Raw genomic sequence first — 26,342 nt, 5'->3', positions numbered from 1 at the left:
ACAGATAAGCTTGTTTTGAATATAATTGCAACTCGAATAATAAAATGAAGTGGAGCTATACGTCTGCTCTTGATCTTAGCGACTTATGGTGTGTTGATGATGAAGATGATTTGATGCCCTAAGCATTTCTAGACCAGGATGCCCCCTCTCCCTAAGGTCATCAAGATTATATTGAACTTTCTTGGTAAATTGAGTGACGTTCATTGCCGCATTACTGCTGAAAATATAATTTTCGATCCGTCACATCATGTTGAGGTGAGGTGATGCGTATCTAACGTTGGAAAAGCAATGCTGCTGAAGTCGTCACCCGAATGTCACCTTTATCAAAGCTGGTCTAAACGAAATGACCGAAATTAAATAACCTATATCTATCATTGTCTGCTTGCTTTACTGACTAACTATGCCATTAAAATCTGCTTTGGCTCTCAATATCCAAATAATCCTAATCCCCAGTGTAGGTAACATGACTTATGCACCTGCCCAAGAGCAACCTCAAAGTATTGAACCGTATTTTTTATTATAATTAGAACAGACCGGAATAAACAATTATCAAATGTAAGCAAATCCGAAGACCGTGCTGCCATCCAGACACGCGGTAGCGTGTCCAGCCAAGTTCAAAGAAAAAGGAACTGGCAACGCAACCGTGTGTAATATTACACGAACCATTTCGAGCTACTTTAGACCCCTTCACAACTTGAAACCCATTTAACCTACACACATGAAATTTGGCACAGTTATTCAAACCCCTTAGCTTGTCTAAAATACAAAATTTCATAGACGTAGCTCAATCAGTTATTGATATATTAATGTTTATATAAATTCATTTTAAAACGTTGCATATTCTTGTAACGAAATATTCAGGATTTTCAATATAGAACTTGGCATCCATATAGATCTCAATTCTTTTGTAGGCGAAGACAACAACGACGCATTATCTTAATTTTAGATTGAACTTGGCTGTCATTTCACATTTATGTTTTTGATGGGATTATACATAGGTACTTGAAGAACTTATAATTTGCACTACGTGGCCGATATCCCATGCAGCACTCACGGAGTTTTCACACCAACGGTATTTCCTTATTCGGACTTAAGTTCCACTTACAGAGTTTTCCCTCCAATTGTATTTATTTATACGGAACTCGTCTATTGCATAAACTACGTATACATTTACCTTCATCTTTTCAGTCTATTAAACTACTAGATTTAATATTTACACACGTTTGTGTCAATGTGTAGTTGTTTTATACACTATAGTCCGCATCAGCAACCCTGCCACGCCTACCGTATTTAACATAACCGCGGGACTTGCATTTGAAAACTCGTGTAAATAAATGACCTATTTAAAGAGGACAAGATAAACCAATTCATGACGTTTCAAAATTTTCAAATGTGATCAACGCATAATCAGAATCATAATCTCTCTTCTTCTTCTTCCTAGCGTTGTCCCGGCACATTGCCACGGCTCATGGGAGCCTGGGGTCCGCTTGACAACTAATCCCAAGATTTGGCGTAGGCACTAATTTTTACAAAAGCGACTGCCATCTGACCTTCCAACCCAGAGGGTAAAACTAGGCCTTGTTGGGATTAGTCCGGTTTCCTCACGATGTTTTCCTTCACCGAAAAGCGACTGGTAAATATCAAATGATATTTCGTACATAAGTTCCGAAAAACTCATTGGTACGAGCCGGGGTTTGAACCCGCGACCTCCGGATTGAAAGTCGCACGCTCTTACCGCTAGGCCACCAGCGCCATCAGAATCATAATCATAATAATTTATTTATAAAACCAATTTATACGTCATTAATAAATAATTTAGTAATAGTACCTATAGTAATTTACCAAAATACATGGTACTTATGATAGTTATTACAATAACATAATAAACAGTATAATTATTGCGCTTTATACGCAAAGAATACAGATTGTGATCATGTGCTTTGCGACCTATCTACTCGCCATGACGGGTTGACAACGGAGTGTCGACTTACAGGTAGTTCGCATTACACTTTTATTGTGTAAACGTCACACTCATATTTGTTCATTTTACAATCGTTAATCCTCTTGAAGATGGCTCGTTTCAACTTCCTCACAAGGCTAACGCCATAAGGTATATTAAGATAAGGGCTCACAAAGTGCGCGCGATCAGTGCGACTCCGCCGCGCGGCGTGCTCGCGGAGACCGCTCCCCAGAATGTTTTTAAGAAAGATCAGATGCTCGGACCTGTGGGTGTCGTCGCACGACAAGTCGAGCGACTTCTACTTGTGCGCATGGCAGCGGGGCGCGTCGCCGTGGCCGCTGCTGTGGGTGCGGGCGGCGCTGGCGGCGGCGGGCGCGGCGGTGCTGGCGTGGTCGCTGGCGGGCGGCGGCGGCGCCAGCCCGCGCTGGCCCATCTACCTCACCAACTGGGGGCTGCTGCTGCTGGAGGGCGCGGCGCTCGCCGGCCTGCTCGTGTCCTGCCGCGCCGTCTGCAGGAGACCCCCAGGTGATTCTATAGTCTGCAGAATTTACGAGTATGAAGGTGTTTAACATGCGCATAACCTTTTAGCACTCGTGCGTGTGACTGAGTTGAGCCGAGTGGCCAACCAAGATTGAAGGGGGAAATTTAATCTTTTTTAATAAAGATAAAGATAATTTAATTGCCAAAATCTATATACAATATAGGTAGGTGTCAACAGATTGCCCATTTCGAGCGTACAATACTGGGTTGAGTTTGAGGTTAACAGAAAGGATTTGCAAGTATAGCAATAGTAAAGGGATAACCCTTGCAGTATTAAGAACATACAATATCATGCAGCATAATACTTTTGACTAGCATCGAGTAGATATATATTACTTTGAGAAATTAATATAAAGAATAAACGAAATTTGAGATAAATTAAACGATAATTATTGACATAAAGTAATTAAATAAAAAATAAAAATCAATGCATACAGGTAGAAGTTTAAAATGTAACATTAATTAAATGTGAAAAATATTATCTGTACAAAATAAATCATGAAAAATATTCGTTTAAGCTGTAAAAACTTTTAGATATAAGCCAGTCTTTCAATTTGCGTTTAAATTGTATCCCCTCCAACGCCTTGATACTATCAGGCAAGTTATTATATATATTGACTCCAGATATATAAATGCTCTTTTTCAGTATAAAACTAGAGGGAGGGAACGTATAGTTTCTATTTTTCTCCGTGAGCTTCTACGGATTATCGTCTTATCTATTGTTTAAAAACCGCAAAGGCGCGTGCCACTATGAAAAAATGGTCAAGCCGCATAGGTAGCGTTTATTGAATTACTACTCTATTTAGCACGGAATAAGATTCATTATGAACTAATACAGAATTCTAACAGAATAGCTGTCTGATCTCTATTGGTGCGTCTAAGGTAGGCGACTAAACGCTCTCAAACCAGCTTAACTTGTGACACTGCCATCCGAAACAAAGATACGTATTCGAAGACCTCGCTTGCACTGGTAATGCGAGCGCACGGCTAGCTAGCGCCAAGGAAGCAATGTTATGTTTCTCGAGGAGCAGGTAAAAAACAGGGCCGGATTTTCACACAAATATATTTGGAAGGTTTTACGTTCTTTAATTTAAAGAGATAAAACATAACACTATTTAAATAGTAGGTACACATCTAACAGAATGGGTTTGTGTAATTACAACAATAACGAGATATACTCATTTTTATAATCAACTTTTTAAACAGTTGTTTGCTAATTTTAAACTTTAAACAGGCTAATTTTAAATAAACAATAAAACAATGGTAAAATAGTAATAAATATGTATATCCATTTAACAATCCCGTACTACTAATGTTAAAATAGACCTATATGTTATAATTATGTACACTAAAATAAAGATATTATTTACAATAGAGTACACATTTAGTAAAACATTTATACAAATTTATATTATGAGTCAACAAAAAAATAAGTAACATATACATAATAGTGTATGCATAAAATAAATAAATATAAAACAAAATATGCATATCGTTTAGAGTCAAATCACGCTAACTCTTTCAAGCAAACCATACAAACAGTGTCAGTTTGTTAGAAGTCTCAAGAGTTAGCGTTATTTCGTAAAACCACCCAAATATATTTGTGTGAAAATCCGGCCCTGTTTTTTACCTGCTCCTCGAGAAACATAACATTGCTTCCTTGGCGCTAGCTAGCCGTGCGCTCGCATTACCAGTGCAAGCGAGGTCTTCGAATACGTATCTTTGTTTCGGATGGCAGTGTCACAAGTTAAGCTGGTTTGAGAGCGTTTAGTCGCCTACCTTAGACGCACCAATAGAGATCAGACAGCTATTCTGTTAGAATTCTGTATTAGTTCATAATGAATCTTATTCCGTGCTCAATAGAGTAGTAATTCAATAAACGCTACCTATGCGGCTTGACCATTTTTTCATAGTGGCACGCGCCTTTGCGGTTTTTAAACAATAGATAAGACGATAATGCGTAGAAGCTCACGGAGGAAAATAGAAACTATACATAGGTCGTATCTGTATTGTGACCGTATATTTTTCTTAGAGTCACATTTTTTTGACATTGTCATGTTTTTTAACAAATAAACAAATCTCTAATATGTAAATAGATGTCAGGGTCAATATTTTGTATTCCTTAAAAATATGTGTGTGAGGTCCAATGTCAGGTAATCGAAATATTTTACGCAAGCATTCTTTATGGAGAAGAAACGTGGTTTGGACATTAACTGAATCTGCCATCTATACATATAACACCCTGCATGCATGCTGCTGAGACCGACTATCAACTCATTCACATACAAGCTGAACAACTTGGGAGACGTAAGCCCGCCTTGCCTTACACCACATTCGAGTTTATACTCGCTAGACAACGTATCAGCCCACCTCACTTGATTTGACTGCTTAGAATACCAGTATTTGAGTATACTGACACACTCACTAGGCATTCCTGTCTCCCCAAGTTTACGCCAAAGTATATCGTAATCAACTCTATCGAAGGCCTTGGATAAATCAAGGAAACAGGCATAGATAGGGGTTTTTCTTGCAGTATGGTACCCGACAGTATGCTTTAAACATATAATGGCACTTTCCGTCGATAACCCGGTCTTGAAACCGAACTGTGCGTCATGAATCTGGAGGTGCTTCTCAAGAAGTGAGTCAAGCATACTGTCGAGTATTTTCGCGGCAGTCGTGGCAAGTGAGGTCAGCCAATAGTTTGGTTTTATCCGACAAGTCAGCAATATAGCGCTTTTCTAAAAAATTGGGAATAAAATATAAATATCATAAAAATATTTTACAGAAGCAATAGCAACGTTCTTACGTAAATATTTTTATAGCAAAAAGTAAAAACAATTGATAAGATTTGCTTTGCTTCCTTTTTAGGGTTCCGTAACCAAATGGCAAAAAACGGAACCCTTATAGATTCGTCATGTCCGTCTGTCTGTCCGGTTATGTCACAGCCACTTTTTTCCAAAACTATAAGAACTATACTGTTCAAACTTGGTAAGTAGATGTATTCTATGAACCGCATTAAGATTTTCATACAAAAATACAAAAAAAAAAACAAATTTAATCAAACGTGTGGGGTATCTATGGATAGGTCTTCAAAAATAATAATGAGGTTTCTAATATCATTTTTTTCTAAACTGAATAGTTTGCGCGAGAGGCACTTCCAAAGTGGTAAAATGTGTGCTTCTCCCCCCCCCCCCCCCCCCCTGTAACTTCTAAAATAACAGAATGATAAAACTAAAAAAATATATGATATACATTACCATGCAAACTTCCACCGAAAATTGGTTTGAACGAGATCTAGTAAGTAGTTTTTTTTAATACCTCATAAATGGTACGGAACCCTTCATGGGCGAGTCCGACTCGCACTTGGCCGCTTTTTTTTATAAAAAATAGAAATGTATTTTTCTGCCTAAAATACGCCAACCTATTTGAAACAGCTAAATAGTCGAACTAAACTCTGTCACCGCAACCTCTCATACACACAGCCACATTTTTATGTACGATTTGGTACGATTAACAATGAGGAACCAGACGTTGTGGCCGTGTCGATTAAGTCATATCTATAAACTATCGGCATTTTTTACAATTTTAATTTTAGATCCTAAAGTGTCCTGTCCTTAACTGATGACAAGGGAATAAAAATCAGAAGTTCCCAAATTCGATCCAGCCATCATCGAGATATCGGGACCAGGCATGAAAGACACAACAAACCCAAAAAAAAAATTATAAACATTAATACAAGTACAGCAACTACTGCAAGAACATTAGCGGCGGGGAAGTATCCTAACTAGCTTTATCAATTACCCGCGTGTTCTCAAAGTGGTTGGCCGCTAGAAGTATTCTACAGATGGCGCTAGCAAAGGTTTCACCTGTCAATTCTACGATTGGCTTAAAGGCCTTTAAGCCAAATCCAATAGAACAAAACTATAGAGACAGGTAAAACCTATGCTGGCGCCATCTATACCCACGACGACCGCGGTGTCTGGCCTAGTCGGTAGTAGTGACCCTGCCTATGCAGCTGATGGTCCTGGGTTCAAATCCCCGTAAGGGCATTTATTTGTGTGATGAACACAGATATTTGTTCCCGAGTCATGGGTGTTTTCTATGTATGTTAAGTATTTGATTCCTCAACGACGATTCACTTTGCCACCTTTTGTATTTTTGTAATTTGGATGTAAACCAGCGTTTATACTACAGTCCATTATTATTTACCACCTCGGCAACACCTGAGACCAGCGAAGATTTTACATGGTCGGTGTATATCGTTCTCCCGCAACACAAGCCTTCTTTAGTCCACAGTAAGCTTAGTGAATTTGTGTAAGGATGTCCTATAAAATATATTATATATTTACACAAATCCTTGACAGTTACCAACCCCATTAGGTATTGGTCTACTTTTCCCCATTTATGTTAAGTCTTGAAATTTATACCATTTCAATAATTATAGAAGCTAATTCTGTATCGCGAATGGAAGTGCCTCCAAAGAGGTCAAATGAATATGGGAGTATTACGTTTACATATATGTATTAGCATTTCCAAACTTTGTCGCTTCAACCCAAACTCGGTGCAGTAAGCTTAGTTCGACCAAAGAGAATTTGAAATAGAGGTGTATTGTCAAAGAATACTTTGTAGCCACGTTTTACTGCTATCTTTCACACACATGATTAAAACTTTTAGAACGCCATTTGACTTTGATCCTTATTCTTTCACTGATACGTGTTAAAATTGTTAAATATCAAAAATTGGCGCTATCTTACCGGACCGGGCACAATCTAAAGGTTATGGCGCCATCGCTCGAAACGATGCCGCCATACCTTTGGCCTTTCCAGGGGCGGATTAAGAAGGCGCGGGGCCCTTAGCACAATAACTCGCGGGGCCCCCCTGGTTAAAAAAAAAACGGCTAACTGCGAGTCGGGCTCACACCCCGAGGATTCAGTACCATCACAACATTTTTACAATGTTTAAATTGTTTTCGACTTGTGCTGGGACTAGTTTTTATCATGTTAATTATGCAGTGTATTTTTCTTTATTATCACACCAAGTTTGAGGTCTGTATTTTATAACCGTAATATGTAGATATACATTTAAAAAAAGCATATAAGTAAGCTCAACCGTTATAAATGATAAATACGAAACGATGATGTAATCCTGTTATCCCTCAGGGACATAGGGCACGCAGAAGAACTTGCCGTTAGTCGCGATCCTGAGAGGCTACTTCTCAACTGATCGCCCAAGTCCAAGCAGGGTCTCTGCTGGCAATCAATTGGCAGTCGACGGTCGGGGCGGCCTCGTACCTTGAAATTTATATCTCTATTGTCGTTATACCTACTACCTATATGAAAATCGTAATTATTTGGTTTTTGTTCTAATACCGGTACTCTATACAAAAACCGTGTTCATTAAATCTGTCGTTCAGTGTGCTCTATCGTATGACCCATACCAGGTAGACAGTCGAAATTTACACCAAGTGTGTTTTTCTATTGCAGCTGTAACAAATAATAAATATAAAATAAAATTGTAGTTTTTTTTAAACGAAACATCTGTATATCGTCTTTTAAAATCGGGATATTTTCCATATTTATTTATTTTCATACATATTGTTTTATTTTTCATTTACATTTAGGCATTTCAAAAGAGCCTAATCTTAGTGAGGTTGCGTTATTTTATCAGAGTACCTTTCCTCACCCCTATAATGGAACAGGTAATGGGATGGTATAGACAAATCCTGTAAAACAAGTATTTACCATCATCAGTTTTTAATCGCTAGCAACATTTTACCATAAGCAAGAGCTAAAGAGCTGCTTGAGTTTAATTTTTCATTGATATTTGTTAGTTCGAAAATGAATGGCGCCATACATCCCATGACTGAAGCAAAAAACCAATTTTGGGTTAATATTATTGAAACCAATTGCCGTAGCTTTCATTTAATAATTGCAATAGCTTTAATTTTAGGATGCTATTTAATTTAATTTAGTTTATTTTTTATGTAATTTAATTGTAAATATGATGTGTAAATGTATCATGTATATGGAAACAATTTTCTGGATTAAATTTCATTCATTAAATACATAGAAAACATAAAGGCCAAATTGGGCATACAACTTTTAAAGCGTAAAGCGGTAGAAATTTTACAAGTGTCGGTGAAATGTCAAAATACTCTAAATTTTCCCTTAAATGTCCCATGATTGGTGCCGTTAACATATATACTTTCTTCTTATAACATATATACTACTACCTTCGATTTTCATCATCAGATCAGGTCGATCCTTGAAGGGTCACCGATTTTACCCTAGTACGCGAAATTTTAACAACAAAATATGTTGAGAAATGGGCAAAAAAATAATTTGCAAAATTTGAAAACAACTTACGAAAACTTACTTGCGTATTTAAGTAAGCATGTTGGGATACTGTTTAACAACATTCAATAATAATAAGTTAAATAAAAGCTTGTATAAATAGGTGAAACGTGAAGCTGGTAGGAATGTAGGATGTATCAGGGAACTGGGAACCAATTGCCAAGTGAGTTAAAAAACGAGCCCAATAGCTGAGTCTCACCTATTTCGCCTCGTTCCCGTGCGAAACTGATAGCAAAGCTGCAAGAATAAAAGCGATGCCCTAGTGTGAGCGAGTCTGTAGGCCGAGCTCCGTATAAGGACGGAAGCCCGTAGCGTTCTAGAACAGAGTTTGGAATGAAACCAATGTGAACTCGGCTCGCCTGCTGCTCGGCCTTCATTCTCGCTCGAAAGTACGACTCATGGGATCATTTGGTTTTCCGGCGCTGATGGGATGGGATGGGATTCCGGCCCGGCGGATGCAGGGCTTAACATTCGGCCTACGCGGAGCCCCGCTGTTTTCTTTTTTCAACACTTTGACAATTAGGTTGGTTCGATCACGATCACGGCTTTGCAGCAACTCCGCATATTTTGGACTCCCAGCCGGCCGGAGGAACCTCCCACTGCCGCAAAGCTGGCCATCATCCTTCCTTGCTTTCCACCAGTTTGTTTTTTAACACAACTACTTTTGTTCGTCTCCGAGCTCTGCTCTTTCCTGCAGCTTAGCCATGCACGAAAGCTTTGAGACACTCTGCACCTTCGATTTAAGTATGTGAAACTCTGCTCCCGGTCTTTGCATAAGCCTTAAAACTCAATGCATTCCTCAACCTTACAAACTTGGTATCGTAATAAAGAAAAATTTGTCAAAATTGCCACTGACTTACGAAAAATACATTGTAAAAAAATTGTGATGGTACAGGATCCTCGGAGCGCGAGTTCGACATTAACTTGGTCGGTTTCGCGTGCCGAAATCGCATGGTCAGGGTCGGAGCGCGGGGCCCCCCCAAGGCGCGGGGCCCTTAGCATATGCTTTTTCTGCTGTTCGGTTAATCCGCCACTGGGCCTTTCATCGATTAGATGGCGCCAGTTTTTGAACCTTTGGCCTTTCATCTATTAGATGGCGCCAGTTTTTGACATTCAACAAATTTAACACATATCAGTGAAAAAATAAGGATCAAAGTCAAATGGCGTTCTAAAAGTTTTAATCATGTGTGCGAAAGATGGCAGTAAATTTACGTGGCTGCAAAGTTTTCTTTGACAATACACCTCTAATTCAAATCATCTTTGGTTAGACGGACTCTAGGTATGTATGTAATGTGTATACATACATACATACTAAACCGAAAGTATTTAACGCTTAGTTCATTTCCCTAAACCTCTATGATATTTGATCAGCTACTTATCTTATTCCTTACTGGCAAGTAATAGGGGGCTTATGTCGCGATTAATTGATTTATGACATGAGCTCAAATCATTGCAACCGGTCTCTTTCATTCCGCGAATAAAATATATTATCGGCTTAACTAGTTATGTAGGTAGTATGTATAGATTATAAATTAATCATTTAGATAACTATTTCACACTCGATAGGCTGACAGATGAAAAATAAATACAATTTTACGAGATTTGGCGTTTTTAGGTTATATTCAGACTAAATAAGAACTTCTGTTCTTGTGGCACAAATCTGTTATCGATAAGTGAGCCATACATTAATAATTCTACTTGCTGTAAATTACCGAGAAATATCAAGAATGAACATCATAATTTTTAGTACTTAAAAATAAAAACGTAAACTGTAGTAGGTATATATACAATGCTAAAAGAATAGCAAACTATCAATATATCAAAGAAGATATCGATCGTGTTGCGCATTTCGATGTAGCTATCTTCTCATAAAATGTTAAAAATATCTATAACGTTAAGGTAATATCGATAACGGGCATGTCGATGTTTCATATTGTCAATCACATTCTGCCACCAAGACGTCTATGTCTGGTTATAGTATATGAAGGTGACACCCGCCGCGATAACAGAGGACGCCGGGTCGATTCCATTCGGTCCGATTCGATCCCGGGTCCTGACTTCTGGAGGCCTTGGTCACTTTGTCTTAGTATATGGCAATATTTCGGTTTTTAATTTATATAGTATTGTTTCTACTTGAAATAACACAAATTAAAATATTTTCAAAAAACTTGAATTTGTTCTAAAGGGAGGTGACACCTGTCACCCTACCCATCGAGTTTGAAAAATACCATACATATAATTGTGTATGTGCCGTGTTCCCTCACTAATTGACAAATTCACAATATTTCTCTGCCTTCTTTTACCATGATGCTGTGACTCTCTGCGACCTTGTTTAGAGTCAAGCCAACCTAACTCTGGAGCGACGTTGATAGCACAGACTATGCAGGTGTTATTTTAAACCTAGAACTTCTAGTAATGAAGACGTTTAGAATAACACTTGCATAGTCTGTGCTATCAAAACTGCTGCAGAGTTACCTTGGTCTAACTCTACCCGAGAAATGAGGACACGTTGAGAAAAAGGCCTTGAACCAAAAGTGCGCTGCCAGCTCTCGACGCAGAGTGGCTGATATACTGATATCAGTTATCAGCAGGTACGCAAAACTTGTAGCATTATGTCTATTAGAATAATTTAGATAAGCTATAGGTATCTTAACGATATAGACAGATAAGGGACATGAACTTTCACAATCATTGTATGGTTGGGCTGGGCAATCCTATCCAAGTGCTATCCTATTTTCTTTTCTTTTCAAGTCCACTTCGTAACATATTAAGTAGATATACTTAGGCCAATCAAATTAAATCCAAAAACAGCGATTTGAACTTTTGAGGAATTAATTTCCAACAACCTGGAAATCGTTTTAATACTCTCATTTGGTCCTAAACCTAAATGTGAGTAATTCGAATTTGCGCAATCCCAGGATGTCGATTTTAGGAAATTGCTGGCTGTATACAAGAAGGAAGCAACGAATTCAACCGATGGACCCAATGCCGTGATGTATCGCAAATTGCATGCGATTATCGTAACGTTTGGACAGGCCATAAAGCCCCTTGAGTATTACGTTAATGAGTGTGGTTTGGTTGTATTCGCAGAAGAATCGACGACAGCATGGATGTCGCTGTACTGGGTGTTGTTCAACGTGGCGCAGACGGTGGCCCTCGCCATCACCGTGCTGTACTGGCTGCTGCTGTACGACCCCGGTACGTGGGGGGTGTGGGGGAGGATGCAACTGTTCAACGTGGCGCAGACGGTGGACCGCGCTGTACTGGCTGCTGCTGTACGACCCCGGTACGTGGGGGGTGTGGGGGAGGATGCAACTGTTCAACGTGGCGCAGACGGTGGACCGCGCCAGCACCGCGCTGTACTGGCTGCTGCTGTACGACCCCGGTACGTGGGGGGTGTGGGGGAGGATGCAACTGTTCAACGTGGCGCAGACGGTGGCCCGCGCCAGCACCGCGCTGTACTGCCTGCTGCTGTACGACCCCGGAACGTGGGGGGTGTGGGGGAGGATATAACTGTTCAACGTGGCGCAGACGGTGGCCCGCGCCATCACCGTGCTGTAGGTACTAGCTACGACATTACGACCCCGGTGTTTACATATATGTTATTTATTACACAACACAACCAAATACAACCGCACTCTTCGTGATTATCATTGAAATCTTGCGGAGACTTGACCAAGTAAGTACCTACATAACAGGTCACATTTTAACTCACACGTTTATTGTTGTTGTTGTTCATTAGAAAATATATTACCATTGCATTTTTATATATTAGTGGTTAGATATTTGTTTAAGTTTTGCCATCCATATTTACCGCTACCCCTATCGTTTGCAGAGACGACGGTGTACCCCACGGCGGAGGCGCTGGGGCGCGACGTGGCCACGCACGCGCTGAACTCGGCGCTGACGCTGGCCGAGCTGCTGGCGGCGCGCACGCCGGCGCGCGCGCTGCACGCCTGGCAGCCGCTGCTGCTGGCTACAGCCTACGCCGCCTTCAGCGCTGTCTACTACGCAGCCGGCGGCACTAATATGTAAGCGGGTAGCTGTTTTAAATTATGTGCACAATCCGTATGGAATAAACCTAAGTACCGTCCCGCCCGCTAAATGTCTACTCTTACAGTTTCGGCGAGTCGTTTATCTACCCGGTGCTGGACTGGTCGACGCCGGCGGCGGCGGGCGCAGTGGCGGGCGCGTCGTTGGCGGGCGCTCTGGTGCTGCACGTGCTCGTGTGTGTGCTGGCGCGCGCGCGCTCCGCCGCGGCCACGGCGCTAATGCGGCCGGGGGACCGGGACCTCGACTCGGCGACTCGGCTACCTTGAGAGCTATGGAACGAGAACTCGCATGTATACGATGTGCCTTTATATTAATTCATTAAGCTTGTGTACGTCTGTTCGTACCTAACTGCGTCACCCGCTGTTGGCGGAGGGCGCAGGCGCCGGTCGCGCGCGCGCACGCGCTGCTCAACTCCGTGCTCGAGCCACAGCCGGCGGCGTGTGATCTGTTTGTAAATGCGTTGAGGCGACTGATGCAATAGTATTAGAAAGAAAGATGCCTGAAAGTACTATATCATAATTGTATCTAAAAATTGTTTAATTTGTTCTAATTTGTGCCACGTTGGCAATAGCTGTAAGGACAACTTGTAATTTGAATTTATATAATAGAATAAAATAGTAGTACCTACTACTTATACTATGTACATACAATATTCATTAATATATTATTTTTAAAACTGAAAACTTAGGCGCAATTGCGTGGCATGATTTTGTATCTAATAGAATTAGAAAGATTACTCTTTCTGATAACATTCTGAAAAAGTATTGTTTGCTAGATAGGCATGTTTATTATGCAACATAAAACGGAACGTACGTAAAAAAATTACCGAAAAAACCTCGCGTGATTTGTGCACAAGCCCAAATCAGCCATGGGTCTTTCAACAGGACTCAGCGCCTGCAGATAAGGCAAAAACAACTCGAGCCTGGCCGCGTAGCCAACGTTACAATCGTTAACGCTCCGTAGCGTATCGTAGTCATTTCTCTCTATTACTCTTCTTTATTAAAGCGACTGTGACAGTTGCGTTTCGTTCGCCACGGAGCGTAAACGATATGCACGTTGGCTACGCGGGCTGGTTTCGGGACAGAAGGAACAAAATTGACTTTATCGCCCACGAAGACTGGCCGTCCTCCAGCCCGGACCTTAACCCCTTGGATTATGCCATATGGCAGGTTATTGAGGAGAAAGCCTGTGCTAAACCCCACACAAATCTTGACTCCCTATAGCGGGCCATAGTTAAGACAGTGACGGAATTAGACATGACAATCGTGCGTGCCGCTATTGATGGCTGGCCTCGTCGTTTGAGGGCCTGTGTCAAGGCCAGAGGAGGCCATTTTGACTGATATTGTCACATGCAATTTCTGATTTTGTGTACTTCATTTTAATATACAGTTTATTCAACTTTCGTTCGTATATTTTATGTAGATAAAGATTATTGCAGTAGGTAACATAATTTAGTAACCAACTAGGTATAATACGAATTTGAACATAAGTACAAACGTAGTATTAGCAAGTTGCATATCCCAAATACAACATGTCAATTGCCTCCGATTCCAATTGATCTGTCAATTCATTAGCTCTAGGAATTGTCTTTATATTCACAATTGACTGTCAGAGATATCAGAACACAGCAGCATCGAGGATGTTGTAAACGATACCTGCGTCACACACGATTATCGATAAGTATTTATTGTCGCGGGATTAAGCCGCCTGTCGCAGATTTTATTATAAATCATAAAAATAAAATAAAAAGCCTTTTATTTCGTGCAAAGAATAAAAGTTACATAATTTTTAAGGTGAGAGAAAACTAAAATTAATTTAAAAAGTAAAATAGTATGTGTTTTCTTTTTTTATTGTTGCACGAACCCCTCCTCTTAGGTGAAGGTGAAAACCTCCTCTAAAGATTTCCATTTTTCTCTGTCCTGAGCTATTTGTGGCCAGCAGGGCCCCGCTACGTTTATGATGTCGAGGTCTCGCTCTCCGACGCTTTCCCAGTGGGCCCTTCCATTTCGTTACCCTGCTAGTCCATCTCTCGTCCTTGAGCCTTGCTACGTGCCCTGCCCACTTCCATTTTTGTGTTTTAGCGTAAGTTAAGGCATCCTTAGCTTTGGTGATATTTCTAATTTTTGTGTGACTTTTTTTGTTTTTTTTTTTTAATATTAAGCATGCTTCATGCCTAGCGGTAAGAGCGTGCGACTTGCAATCCGGAGGTCGCGGGTTCGAACCCCGGCTCGTACCAATGAGTTTTTCGGAACTTATGTGCGAAATATCATTTGATATTTGCCAGTCGCTTTTCGGTGAAGGAAAACATCGTGAGGAAACCGGACTAATCCCAACAAGGCCTAGTTTACCCTCTGGGTTGGAAGGTCAGATGGCAGTCGCTTTCGTAAAAACTAGTGCCTACGCCAAATCTTGGGATTAGTTGTCAAGCGGACCCCAGGCTCCCATGAGCCGTGGCAAAATGCTGGGACAACGCGAGGAAGAAGAAGAATATTAAGCATGCTTCGTTCTATTCCACGTTGGCAAGTAATAATTTTGTTTTTAATTTTCGATGTATACCAGATACCAGTATTTATTTCAAGTATTTTGTGCTCTCAGATTTTATTAGGTGGTATTAAGTAGGTATTTATTACTGTGATGGATAATTAAATAAAACTTATTTTTAAATCGAAAACATTTATTTTATTACCTTAATATAGCAAAATTTTCAAATTTAACACGAGACTACTAACCAGTACAATTAAATAACAAACTAAACATGATATGTGATGCATCGAGTGTGACTTGGCTCCTCGCATAAACTCATTAAATAATTTTGGGTATCGCTACGCTTCGAGTATATAATTTTAATAACAAAAAAAAGCTATCATGAATATAATTTGGACAACCGTCTCAAAAAATAAGCGATCTTATCTAAGATATTTCTAATAGATCCAAAAATATATCCTCTTATGTACAAGATAGTCGTAAGTATTATCTAACCGGACGCCGCCGCGGGCGGCGGCCGGCGGGTCACGGCCCACAAACATTTACGCAACATACAGACCACTAACGCTACAAAACATGTTGTTAGAAAAGTCCAACGGCAATTATTATTGCAGCCAATTCATTTGTAACTAAAAATCTAAATTTGATTACCACGTGTTTTAGTTGGTTCAAACCATAGAGAAATAGGTAAGCAAGCATAGAGTGCTCGCTCCATACATACATTTTGGTACCAAAACGCTTATTATTTTCGTAGACGACATCTATTAGCGTCAAGTAGTCGATTTATGAGTCCGCTAATATAACAAGCGGACACATTACATATAACAAACAATATACAACTAATATAACAAGCAGAAGGAGTTGAAAATAGAGTCCCGGTTAATCCGGTTATAATATTATCCGGCTCTATATGTTTTGTCGTTATTTATGTATATATTATAAGTAATATAAGTATGTATATTTATATGTATGTATGGTATGTTATTGTATTTATATTTGGATGATGTTATTAAAGTAGCACCGCCCACAATATCTCTGCTTTGCCTAAAGGTTGACTGGTAGTGATTGCCTCATGGCAGTAAGTCCGCCTTTTGTACTATAAGGTTTTCTTTTGTGCAATAAAAATTAAATAAATAAATATTAGCCGAAAATTGTTGAGCATTAGACTTTTCGTTCGTCGCGACATCTATTGTCAAGTAGCAGTGCTGATAAATCCGCTACTCGACGCTAGATGTCGACTACGAAAATGAAGCGTTTTGATTACTTATTTATTTCTATATGCTTACTTATTTCTCAATAGTTCAAACGGTGCACGGTGCATAAGTACCAGTTACCAGTATCCTGTCGCATGCCACGTCCCGGCAGCACCGGCGCGGCGCCGGCGCCGCTCACTTATTTGACTAGTCCGTTTATAAGTCAGCGCAGGTCAGTCTGCCTGTGACCACGAGCGTAACGTCCCGTTCGAAACGTCAGGCCATATAATAAACGTAAGATTACGCGATTAAGTCCCGTATTCGTTTTAAAACTATGAACGAAAATCGTGTTGGTTTAAATCAATATACCGCAGGGAACCTTTGGCGAGCAACACTGTGCAACAGGAAGTCACTGTAACCAGGTAAGTAACCTGAATGTTACCGGTTGCACAGCCAAGTGCGAGTCGGACTCGCGCACGACGGGTTCCGTACCATTATCTATAAAAGCGGCAAAAAACATGTCTGCTGTATGGGAGCCCCCGTAAATATTTTTTTTATGTTTTTTTAGTATTTGTTGTTATAGCGGCAACAGAAATATATCATCTGTGAAAATTTCAACTTTCTAACTATCACGGTTCTTGAGATACAGCCTGGTGACAGATGGACAGACAGTCAGACGGACTGTTTTACCCTTAGGTACGGGACCCTAAAAAACTGTAAGCTGGTTCTTTCAAGTATTGCAAAGAATATAAACAAGCATAATCACGTCACTCGGTTATTCACTTAATAATAGTACATTAAGATACACGTGCGAAAAATAGGAAATTCGCAACGAGTGCAATGGGGATAAATTAAAACACGACCGAAGGGAGTGTTTTAAATCGACACGAGTTGCGAATTGCGTATTCGCACATGTATCGTACAGCATTTTACAGTAAATATATCCGACATAGTTATGTAATGTGTCAATTATAGCACTAGTGCGGCTAGATGTATGGTGTTTTGTATCTATGGACTTATCTTATTGGTCGAATGACCGTGTCATGTTCATGTAGTCTTCTTTGTTTGCAATATTCTAAATTACAGGTCTTTATCTTATACCTTTAAACGAGCAATTCTTGTATATATCACCATATTACAATAAATAGTTTCGCCCAGGTACTATTCATTATTTTTGCAAATTACAGGTATACAATCTGTAACACCGTTAACCTTTTCGCCGCCATTGACTTGGTATAAAGTCAGTACATTTCGCGCCCCGCACGCCACGACTTCATATCAAGTCGTGGTGTTGGTCAGGTTTGTATACGTGTAATTTTTGACGTGGCGTTGATGACGTTTGACTTGATTGACGTGGCGGCGAAAAGGTTAAAGTCTAGTTTGCCAGGATAGCGGTGCCCGGTGCCCTCATACGCAGTGTTTTTAGGGTTCCGTAGCCAAATGGCAAAAAACGGAACCCTTATAGATTCGTCATGTCCGTCTGTCTGTCCGATTCTGTCACAGCCACTTTTTTCCGAAACTATAAGAGCTATACTGTTCAAACTTGGTAAGTAGATGTATTCTGTGAACCGCATTAGGATGTTTACACAAAAATAGAAAAAAAAACAATAAATTTTGGGGGTTCCCCATACTTAGAACTGAAACTCAAAAAATCTTTTTTCATCAAACCCATACGTGTGGGGTGTCTATGGATAGGTCTTTAAAAATGATACTGAGGTTTCTAATATCATTTTTTTCTAAGCTGAATAGTTTGCGCGAGAGACACTTCCAAAGTGGAAAAATGTGTGTCCCCCCCCCCCCCCCCGTAACTTCTAAAATAACAGAATGAAAAATCTAAAAAAAATATATGATATACATTGCCATGCAAACTTCCACCGAAAATTGGTTTGAACGAGATCTAGTAAGTAGTTTTTTTTTTAATACGTCAAAAAATTTAAAAAAAAAAATTATTTCATCAGACCCATACGTGTGGGGTATCTATGGATAGGTCTTCAAAAATGATATGTAGGTTTCTAATATCATTTTTTTCTAAACTGAATAGTTTGCGCGAGAGACACTTCCAAAGTGAAAAAAAGTGTCCCCCCCCCCCCCTGTAACTTCTAAAATAACGGAATGAAAAATCTAAAAAAAATATATGATATACATTACCATGCAAACTTCCAACGAAATTGGTTTGAACCAGATCTAGTAAGTAGTTTTTTTAATACGTCAGAAATGGTACGGAACCCTTCATGGGCGAGTCCGACTCGCACTTGGCCGCTTTTTTCTAAAGTCCGTTAATTGCCAGGGTGCATTCCTGAGCTTAAATTAAGTAACTTTCTCAAAGAAACCGGTATTCTTATTAATTCAAATAAATATTTTTATCTGACAAGGCTCCTACGAGCGTGTACACTTGCTTTGGGGCCTGTTTACATATTGATTAGTGTTTAGTATAAGTTTTTGCATTTGCTACTAAACGCAAGTACTATCTCGGACGATCGGTATTAGAAATGTCATTGACATGTCATAGTTTTCAATTGGTTGGTGGATTTAAATATAATGTCCGTTTTACAACAACGTTATGAATTACTTTTTACGAAAAAAATATACTAGCTATGCCATTTCCTTATGTACAGTCAGCGTCAAATACTTCGTAGCAGTCAAAGTGGCCAAATAGTTCGGTACACCATACTAAATGTATGGTGTACCGAACTATTTGGCTACTTTGACTGCTACGAAGTATTTGACGCTGACTGTACTTAGCCAATAGCCATACTTCGAAGCAGACGCGGCGTTGGGCGTGGCGTGGGCGACGTGGGCCTCCGCCTACGGCCTCGCGGTCCGAGGAGCCTCGCGCCTCAAATGAGTGTAGTATCTCGGACACAACGTAAAAATGTTCGTTATTTCTTGCGCCCCCAGAGGGCCTCGCTTAATATACCTTGCCCACATAACATTTTGGTCCTGCCCCGCCACTGCTCTGAAGTTAACGGAGTTAAAAAAAAGCACTGTGTTTAGCCAAAATGTTAGTTAACCTAAAATGTTACCAACCATTATGGACTATTGTTGTCTGTTGATAAATAAAATAAAATTGAATTGAAATAGCGGCAGTCTCCACACAAATTATATGGATGGAATAATATTTTGTATGGAGACGGCCGCTATATGACGGCACCGCTGTCGAGGTGTACAAATAATTTGGCAATCGCATTAACTAGCATATTTTGGCACCGCAACGTTCCAAATTACCAACGGGGGCTGCAATTTTGCCCTAACAGTATATAATTTAACTTAGACACAAAAACGTCTGTTCAATGCCCAAACTCTCATAAGAAGCAACACAAGCATACATCCTGCCGTCGCACTGTGGGACGACTTCTCCTGTGGTTAGACATACGAATTTTCTTTATTTCAATGATAACTTTTTATGATGTTGACAAAGAGTTGTACAATTTAAAGTGAGCGTCAGGATGACAGGACCATGGTAGCTATTTTCAACGAGAGTTACTCCATGTTAGTACCTTTTTTGTACTATTTACCTACCTCACATCAAAAAATTGTACCTAGCTAAAAATCGACAAATATTCAAAAATAAAGTGGTCAGCCTTTCTGACGTCCATCTTTTGGCAAAGATTTATGATGTTTCATGATGATTTTATTTCTACTTACCAAAATGAAAGTTACAACTAGAATAAACTTACAGTGGTACAGTTAGTCAATGTGAACCGGGTCTTAAATTTAGTTCAAAAGTGAATATTTTTATACGGTACTACTTTCCCGCACCCGTGCGGGAAAGAGCACTTTCCGCACGTGTATCGTACAACGTTTTACAGTACATATGGGGCTACTTTACCGCACTAGTGCGATAAGTAGTACTTTACGTGCCTATGTCGAAAATTTAATACTCTACTATGCTCATACAAACTATAATTTAACTGTAACTTTTTTTTGGTAAGTCAAAATAAAATAACAATAACTCGGGGCCAGCTACAAATCTAACGACTATACTTTTTATTTATTTATTTTATTTTAAATTGTAATTTAAAAAAATATTATTGTTTTACAGTTATTTTATTTTTTACACTTTTATGTCATTTTCCATTGTAAATTATCTGCGTATCGCGTTATTTTATATGGCTGCTTGCCTGGAATAAAATCAATTTATTTATTTATTTTTATTTTAGTTATACAACCAGGAGAACTGGACTTAGTCCTGTCAACCTGTCGTCAGAATGGCTGACCACTTTATATTCAATATTTCTCAATTTTTAGCGAGGTACAAATTTTTTGATGTCAGGTACCAAATAGTACAAAAAATGTACTAAAACCTGGAGTAACTTTCGTTATAAATAGCTACCATGATCCTATTATCCTGACGCTCACCAATTTGTTGGGAGAGATAGTCCTGAAAAGATTCCCAAGATCGTTACAAAAGTTCATAGATTTTTTATAGTAAAATAAATTATCATCGAAAAACAGAAAATACTCATGCCACAATGGCGTTCCGCCAGGCATCTTGCCAGGGCATAAGGTCCATCGACTTAATACTTACTATCCTACAGCGTTCCTACACTCCTATATTTAAAAGGCATTTCTCGAGATCATTTCCATCTATAGATCTTTCTATACAACGCAATCGCCTCTTTCTGACGCAGTTTTACTGAAAAAGATAGATGCTTTGCTTTGCCTCGGCTTTACCACTATTGAGAGTGATACACATTTTTCAACTTATAAATCTTATAATCCACATCTTATCAAATATCAATAAGATTTTTGAACACATCGTTATGCCCCTGGTTATAATATAAAATCGTGTATAGGCATTTCAATGTTGACAGCCCGTCTAAGTTAACTCTGCACCGAGGTACCGTGGCAAAACGTGACCAGGGACCCCATTTTATAAAAGTATAAGTTACAATTTTATAATTATAAGTGAAAACTAACAACATTGAATGCGAACCTTTAGTATGGTGTGGCCGTTTACACTTGCTATTGTATTTTGTTCCTGTTTCCTTAATTAATCGTCTTCCAACTCGATAAAACGATTAAAAAAAAGACTTGTAATAACACCTTGCCTAATATGCCTGCCACACAAAACATAAAATTTAACTAAAAATAATTGTTTATTTCCTAAAATTTTAATATTATACAAATAAAGTTGATTTCAATCCGGCGCTGTATGTAAGTACTTAAAACGATATACAACATTTCTTGTCCTTAATTCGTACTAGTAAATTCATATCTGGTATTTACACAGTACACAAACATTAGGAGAATAATCAATAAATGCTAGAACATAAATACTATTTACACGCCCACACTCATCCACACAATTGACTGGTTATTGTAAAGAATAATTTTAATATTGCACCCGAAAGATCATCGTATCCGCGCTATTTCACCGCGCTTTTATAAATTTAGCTAATTTTAGTCAACAACTTTTTCAGAAGTGCGAGGCTCGGCCTCGCCAACTTGCTCGTTCATATAAATATCTACGTACCTAAATGTAGGCCACTCGTACCGATTACAGTTTTTAATATTTATTATCAAATATTCCGTATTTTTTTAAAACGACGGATAAATTACAAATCTTATTGTTTTCTACTCGTACACCTGCGCCTTACACGCGAAACGTCGCTGCATCGCGTCGCGCGCCCCGGCAGACCGCAACACTTCTGAAGCATTCCACATGCTGTCCCGTGGCGTCCCCAACGCGTTTTATTTCGAGTATTAGACCTTTTGTGGCGTTTGTCTTCGACTACCGCGGCATATACAAATGTTGGCTATTTACTAGCCGTTGAATTAATCATCATCGGCAAACGCGTACTTACGTCTCTCTCGTACTCACATCCTGCAGCCCGGCGGCAGCACTAACGGGGCGGCACGTCGGCCACCTCGGGACTTACATCGGAAACTTAAACTCGACAGACAACTGACGCCATCAAGCAGGTGCGACCTCCCGTTCACTACCTACTGTTAGTGTAATATATACCTCCGTGCATTCCAAGAAGTGTTACGATGGCGTGTTATATTGAATAGGCTTGGCTTCCAAAGGGGCCGAAAACTTGACATTAACATTTTGCGCCTCGGGCTCCCGACACGCGCGGGCGCCGGCCGGGCGACACGTGCGGGCCCGGGCCCGGGCGCCGGCCGGGCGACACGTGCGGGCCCGGGCCCGGGCGCCGGCCGGGCGACACGTGCGGGCCCGGGCCCGGGCGCCGGCCGGGCGACACGTGCGGGCCCGGGCCCGGGCGCCGGCCGGCCGCTAGCCGAGCTCCTCGCTCAGCAGCAGCACCTGGAAGGAGGACTCGTCCACCGCGTCCGTGTACAGCAGCTCCTCCTGCAACGCCACATGATTCATATCAGACCATGCATTCTTTGGACACATTGATGACGAAGTGTTTCAATATCTTTGGTTGTTTGATGCGGGTCCCCGACTACTCCCAAACTATCAAATGAAATCAAATCAAATCATTTATTTGCTAAAATACAGTCGGGTGGATCTTAAATACATTTTTACGAACAGTGTATTCAACCTGCTAGTGGGCATGCAAATATTGTATTATATTGTATACCTAAATCAAAAATATTGATATACCTGTATTATGTACAATAAAGTGTTTACATACATACATATTGCTTCATCAAAATATGTCCAAAGATAATTTACTCTTCAAACACAGTTAGTCCATTACTCCGGAAAAATTAATAGTTACGTTTTGATAAGAGTAGCTGTAGATTTTGGTCCCGTTTCCAATTAAACTTCGAAATAAGTAAGTAAGTAAGTAAATATTCTTTATTGCACCAACAATTATACATTTTACATACATGTAAAACTACAAATGAATTTTAAAGGAAAATAAAACCAGGTAACAACAAAATAAATAAATAAACGTGGAAAATATCACTGGCTCGGGACCGCTTTGCGTTCGCAATCCTATTTGGTCACCTTAACTGATCACCAGCCCATCGCTCTGCCAACTGAGCTACCGAGGCCTCACACGAGGACAGCGAATATTTGTACCCTATCTATGCGCCTTAGAGAGGCGCACTAGCGGCATCTACCGTGAGACTGTTACACTTCTTAAACGGCTACCGGTGTTCAGGATTAAGAATCATTATTTTCTCAAAAGTTCACATAAATGAGAAATTGATATAAAATTGAAAAAATTGTTAGTAAATTAAATGGTCGTGGTTGCATACACAAGTGGTTTACCACTTTTCGACTCTATTACTTGACAAATAAAGTCAAAAAGTGATAAAACACTTTCTTGGCTGACTGTACCTATAGTATGGGTTTGTAAAAGATTGGCAACGCACATGAGACACCTCTGAAGTTGCAAGCGCCCACAAAATACGGCATATTAAAAAAAAGCTTTCATTAGGTATTTTAGTTTCCCACATGATGCATGACCCAGTCGTAAAAGAAATGGATTGCAGCCACGGCACAGAAAGACTGTTTCCCGACTAAACACACTACTACCTATTTGTTTCATACATTTAGAAAATACCAGTTTGAGTGAAGGGGAAAAGTTGGGAAAAAGATCATTCCTCTGTCTTTACCATTCGTCTATCAGAAAATCGATGTCATTCATGTAATTATGGGCGTGGTTCGCGGAGGAGCAGGGAGCGAGCGAGCGAGACCGCAGATATAAAATCTATGAGTATGAGCAAGACAGTTGAATCGTAGCGGGGCAGAGCGGCATCAGCGTTTTTGACTCGGTTTGGATTTCCCATCATTAAATTTCGGCTGTGACGTCACAGTAGGAGGTAAAAAGACGGCTTGGTTTCAATACAAATCTTGATATTTGCTTTATCTAGTGTTTATATCCGTGAACTGTGGATATACTAGTGTATACCTGCATGTAGTCGAGCAGGCCGAGCGGCGGCAGCGGCGACGCGGCTTCCAACACGGGCTCGGCGCTGGCCGCTCCCGGGATCATTTGTCTAGAATTAACATTATACGTGCATTATAATTATACCCTGAAACATATGTCATGTACGAAGCGAAAACCAACGGGACGTATAAAATAATACTGCGCCGCCCGTAACACTTGGAACTACCGGTGACGCGGCAAACTATATGACAAAACGCAACGCATAAGCCACGCCACTACGTAAGGACCTATGAGAAGCGAGACATCAAATTTTATTTTTTTACTTCTATTGCTGAAATGAAATCATAATATTGGACAGGAATGTACTTAGTTTATTCGGGAAATAATAAATAAAATACCACGTTTCATATATTATTTACTCCGGGTGAGTTTTGAGCTAAAAACTTGAGTATTAAATAAAACTAAGTAAGATATGAATAATTTCACGAATTTATCTCCCGTTTTCCAGTACATGACAAAGAAACTCTTTTCCGTCGGATAAAAATAACTATCGACAAGTAAAACGCTGAATTTATTAAAATACAAAACAAAAGGCGTCTGTGCCCCTTGTGTTATTGTTTGTTAGGCTCGATAGCTCAGTACGAGTACTGGCCATTGTGCGGTCAAAAGATGAGCTTTTGTGGGTTGACATCTTCGTATTATTTGGCCAACTGTCAAACAATATGTTCCACACTCAGCAGGACGGGGCGAATAATGCAGCGGTAGTGAACGGTAGTAGGGAGAGTGGCAGGTACTGACTGCGAGTCGTCGTCGTGCGCGGCCAGGAACAGGTCGCTGCGCACGCAGCACGCCGGCTCCTCCGTCTGCAACAACAACATAACGCTCGCTGAATATTCACCGCCGTAGCTTGAACATCTTCAAAGTATCTTGAATATCTTTGTTCTGGTTAACTATTATTTGAAACCTCTACTAGAAAACTTAAAAAATCATGTCGTCGGAACTTCCCGTCAAAGAGCACCTGCGCGCCACACATCCCGTCCCAGCTCAGTACTCACTATAGCGAGTGAGGCTTGCGGCGCCAGCGGCCACGTGCAGTGCGTGCGCGCCGCGCGCCCCTCCTCCTCTCCCGCCTGCCCCGCCGCCAGCCGCACCTGCGCGCCACACATCCCGTCCCAGCTCAGTACTCACTATAGCGAGTGAGGCTTGCGGCGCCAGCGGCCACGTGCAGTGCGTGCGCGCCGCGCGCCCCTCCTCCTCTCCCGCCTGCCCCGCCGCCAGCCGCACCTGCGCGCCACACATCCCGTCCCAGCTCAGTACTCACTATAGCGAGTGAGGCTTGCGGCGCCAGCGGCCACGTGCAGTGCGTGCGCGCCGCGCGCCCCTCCTCCCCTCCCGCCTGCCCCGCCGCCAGCCGCACCTGCGCGCCACACATCCCGTCCCAGCTCAGTACTCACTATAGCGAGTGAGGCTTGCGGCGCCAGCGGCCACGTGCAGTGCGTGCGCGCCGCGCGCCCCTCCTCCCCTCCCGCCTGCCCCGCCGCCAGCCGCACCTGCGCGCCACACATCCCGTCCCAGCTCAGTACTCACTATAGCGAGTGAGGCTTGCGGCGCCAGCGGCCACGTGCAGTGCGTGCGCGCCGCGCGCCCCTCCTCCCCTCCCGCCTGCCCCGCCGCCAGCCGCACCTGCGCGCCACACATCCCGTCCCAGCTCAGTACTCACTATAGCGAGTGAGGCTTGCGGCGCCAGCGGCCACGTGCAATGCGTGCGCGCCGCGCGCCCCTCCTCCCCTCCCGCCTGCCCCGCCGCCAGCCGCACCTGCGCGCCACACATCCCGTCCCAGCTCAGTACTCACTATAGCGAGTGAGGCTTGCGGCGCCAGCGGCCACGTGCAGTGCGTGCGCGCCGCGCGCCCCTCCTCCTCTCCCGCCTGCCCCGCCGCCAGCC

General features: G+C 41.2%; 2 protein-coding genes across 4 annotated transcripts; one reads left to right on the top strand and one right to left on the bottom strand.

Annotated features, from left to right (window-relative positions):
• The first annotated feature begins 1,899 nt into the window (after positions 1–1,899).
• On the top strand, positions 1,900–15,577 carry LOC133534191 (protein rolling stone-like). The gene is made up of 4 exons (XM_061873275.1): positions 1,900–2,485; positions 11,944–12,051; positions 12,689–12,884; positions 12,974–15,577. The coding sequence occupies exons 1-4, from the start codon at positions 2,194–2,196 to the stop codon at positions 13,170–13,172; spliced, it is 795 nt and encodes a 264-aa protein (XP_061729259.1). The 5' UTR covers positions 1,900–2,193; the 3' UTR covers positions 13,173–15,577.
• A 2,849-nt stretch (positions 15,578–18,426) lies between these two features.
• On the bottom strand, positions 18,427–26,139 carry LOC133534192 (uncharacterized). Of its 3 annotated transcripts, none has more exons than XM_061873279.1 (4): positions 25,719–25,954; positions 25,196–25,260; positions 24,419–24,506; positions 18,427–22,899 (listed from the first exon to the last, which is right to left on the bottom strand). In XM_061873279.1, the coding sequence occupies exons 1-4, from the start codon at positions 25,827–25,829 to the stop codon at positions 22,825–22,827; spliced, it is 339 nt and encodes a 112-aa protein (XP_061729263.1). In that variant the 5' UTR covers positions 25,830–25,954; the 3' UTR covers positions 18,427–22,824. The 3 variants fall into 3 exon arrangements, with proteins under 3 accessions (XP_061729263.1, XP_061729261.1, XP_061729260.1); XM_061873277.1 differs by lacking the exon at positions 25,719–25,954 and adding an exon at positions 25,453–25,646; XM_061873276.1 differs by lacking the exon at positions 18,427–22,899 and having other exon boundaries at positions 22,930–24,506; positions 25,719–26,139.
• Positions 26,140–26,342: the final 203 nt, after the last annotated feature.

Source organism: Cydia pomonella, unplaced genomic scaffold (genome assembly GCF_033807575.1).
Source record: "Cydia pomonella isolate Wapato2018A unplaced genomic scaffold, ilCydPomo1 PGA_scaffold_67, whole genome shotgun sequence".
NCBI classification, from domain to species: Eukaryota; Metazoa; Arthropoda; class Insecta; order Lepidoptera; family Tortricidae; genus Cydia; species Cydia pomonella.
The sequence above is the reverse complement of the archived record's forward strand: the minus strand, read 5'-3'. Positions and strand labels throughout refer to the sequence as shown.

Excerpts from the sequence above, each read along its gene's own strand:
- LOC133534191 (XM_061873275.1), top strand. The coding sequence starts at position 2,194 with ATGTTTTTAAGAAAGATCAGATGCTCGGACCTGTGGGTGTCGTCGCAC. Across the intron at positions 2,486-11,943 it reads CGTCTGCAGGAGACCCCCAG|AAGAATCGACGACAGCATGG; the intron begins GTGATTCTATAG and ends TTGTATTCGCAG. Across the intron at positions 12,885-12,973 it reads GCAGCCGGCGGCACTAATAT|TTTCGGCGAGTCGTTTATCT; the intron begins GTAAGCGGGTAG and ends CTACTCTTACAG.
- LOC133534192 (XM_061873276.1), bottom strand. The coding sequence starts at position 25,962 with ATGTGTGGCGCGCAGGTGCGGCTGGCGGCGGGGCAGGCGGGAGGGGAG. Across the intron at positions 25,261-25,718 it reads CGCAAGCCTCACTCGCTATA|ACGGAGGAGCCGGCGTGCTG; the intron begins GTGAGTACTGAG and ends TTGTTGTTGCAG. Across the intron at positions 24,507-25,195 it reads GCGCACGACGACGACTCGCA|ACAAATGATCCCGGGAGCGG; the intron begins GTCAGTACCTGC and ends TGTTAATTCTAG.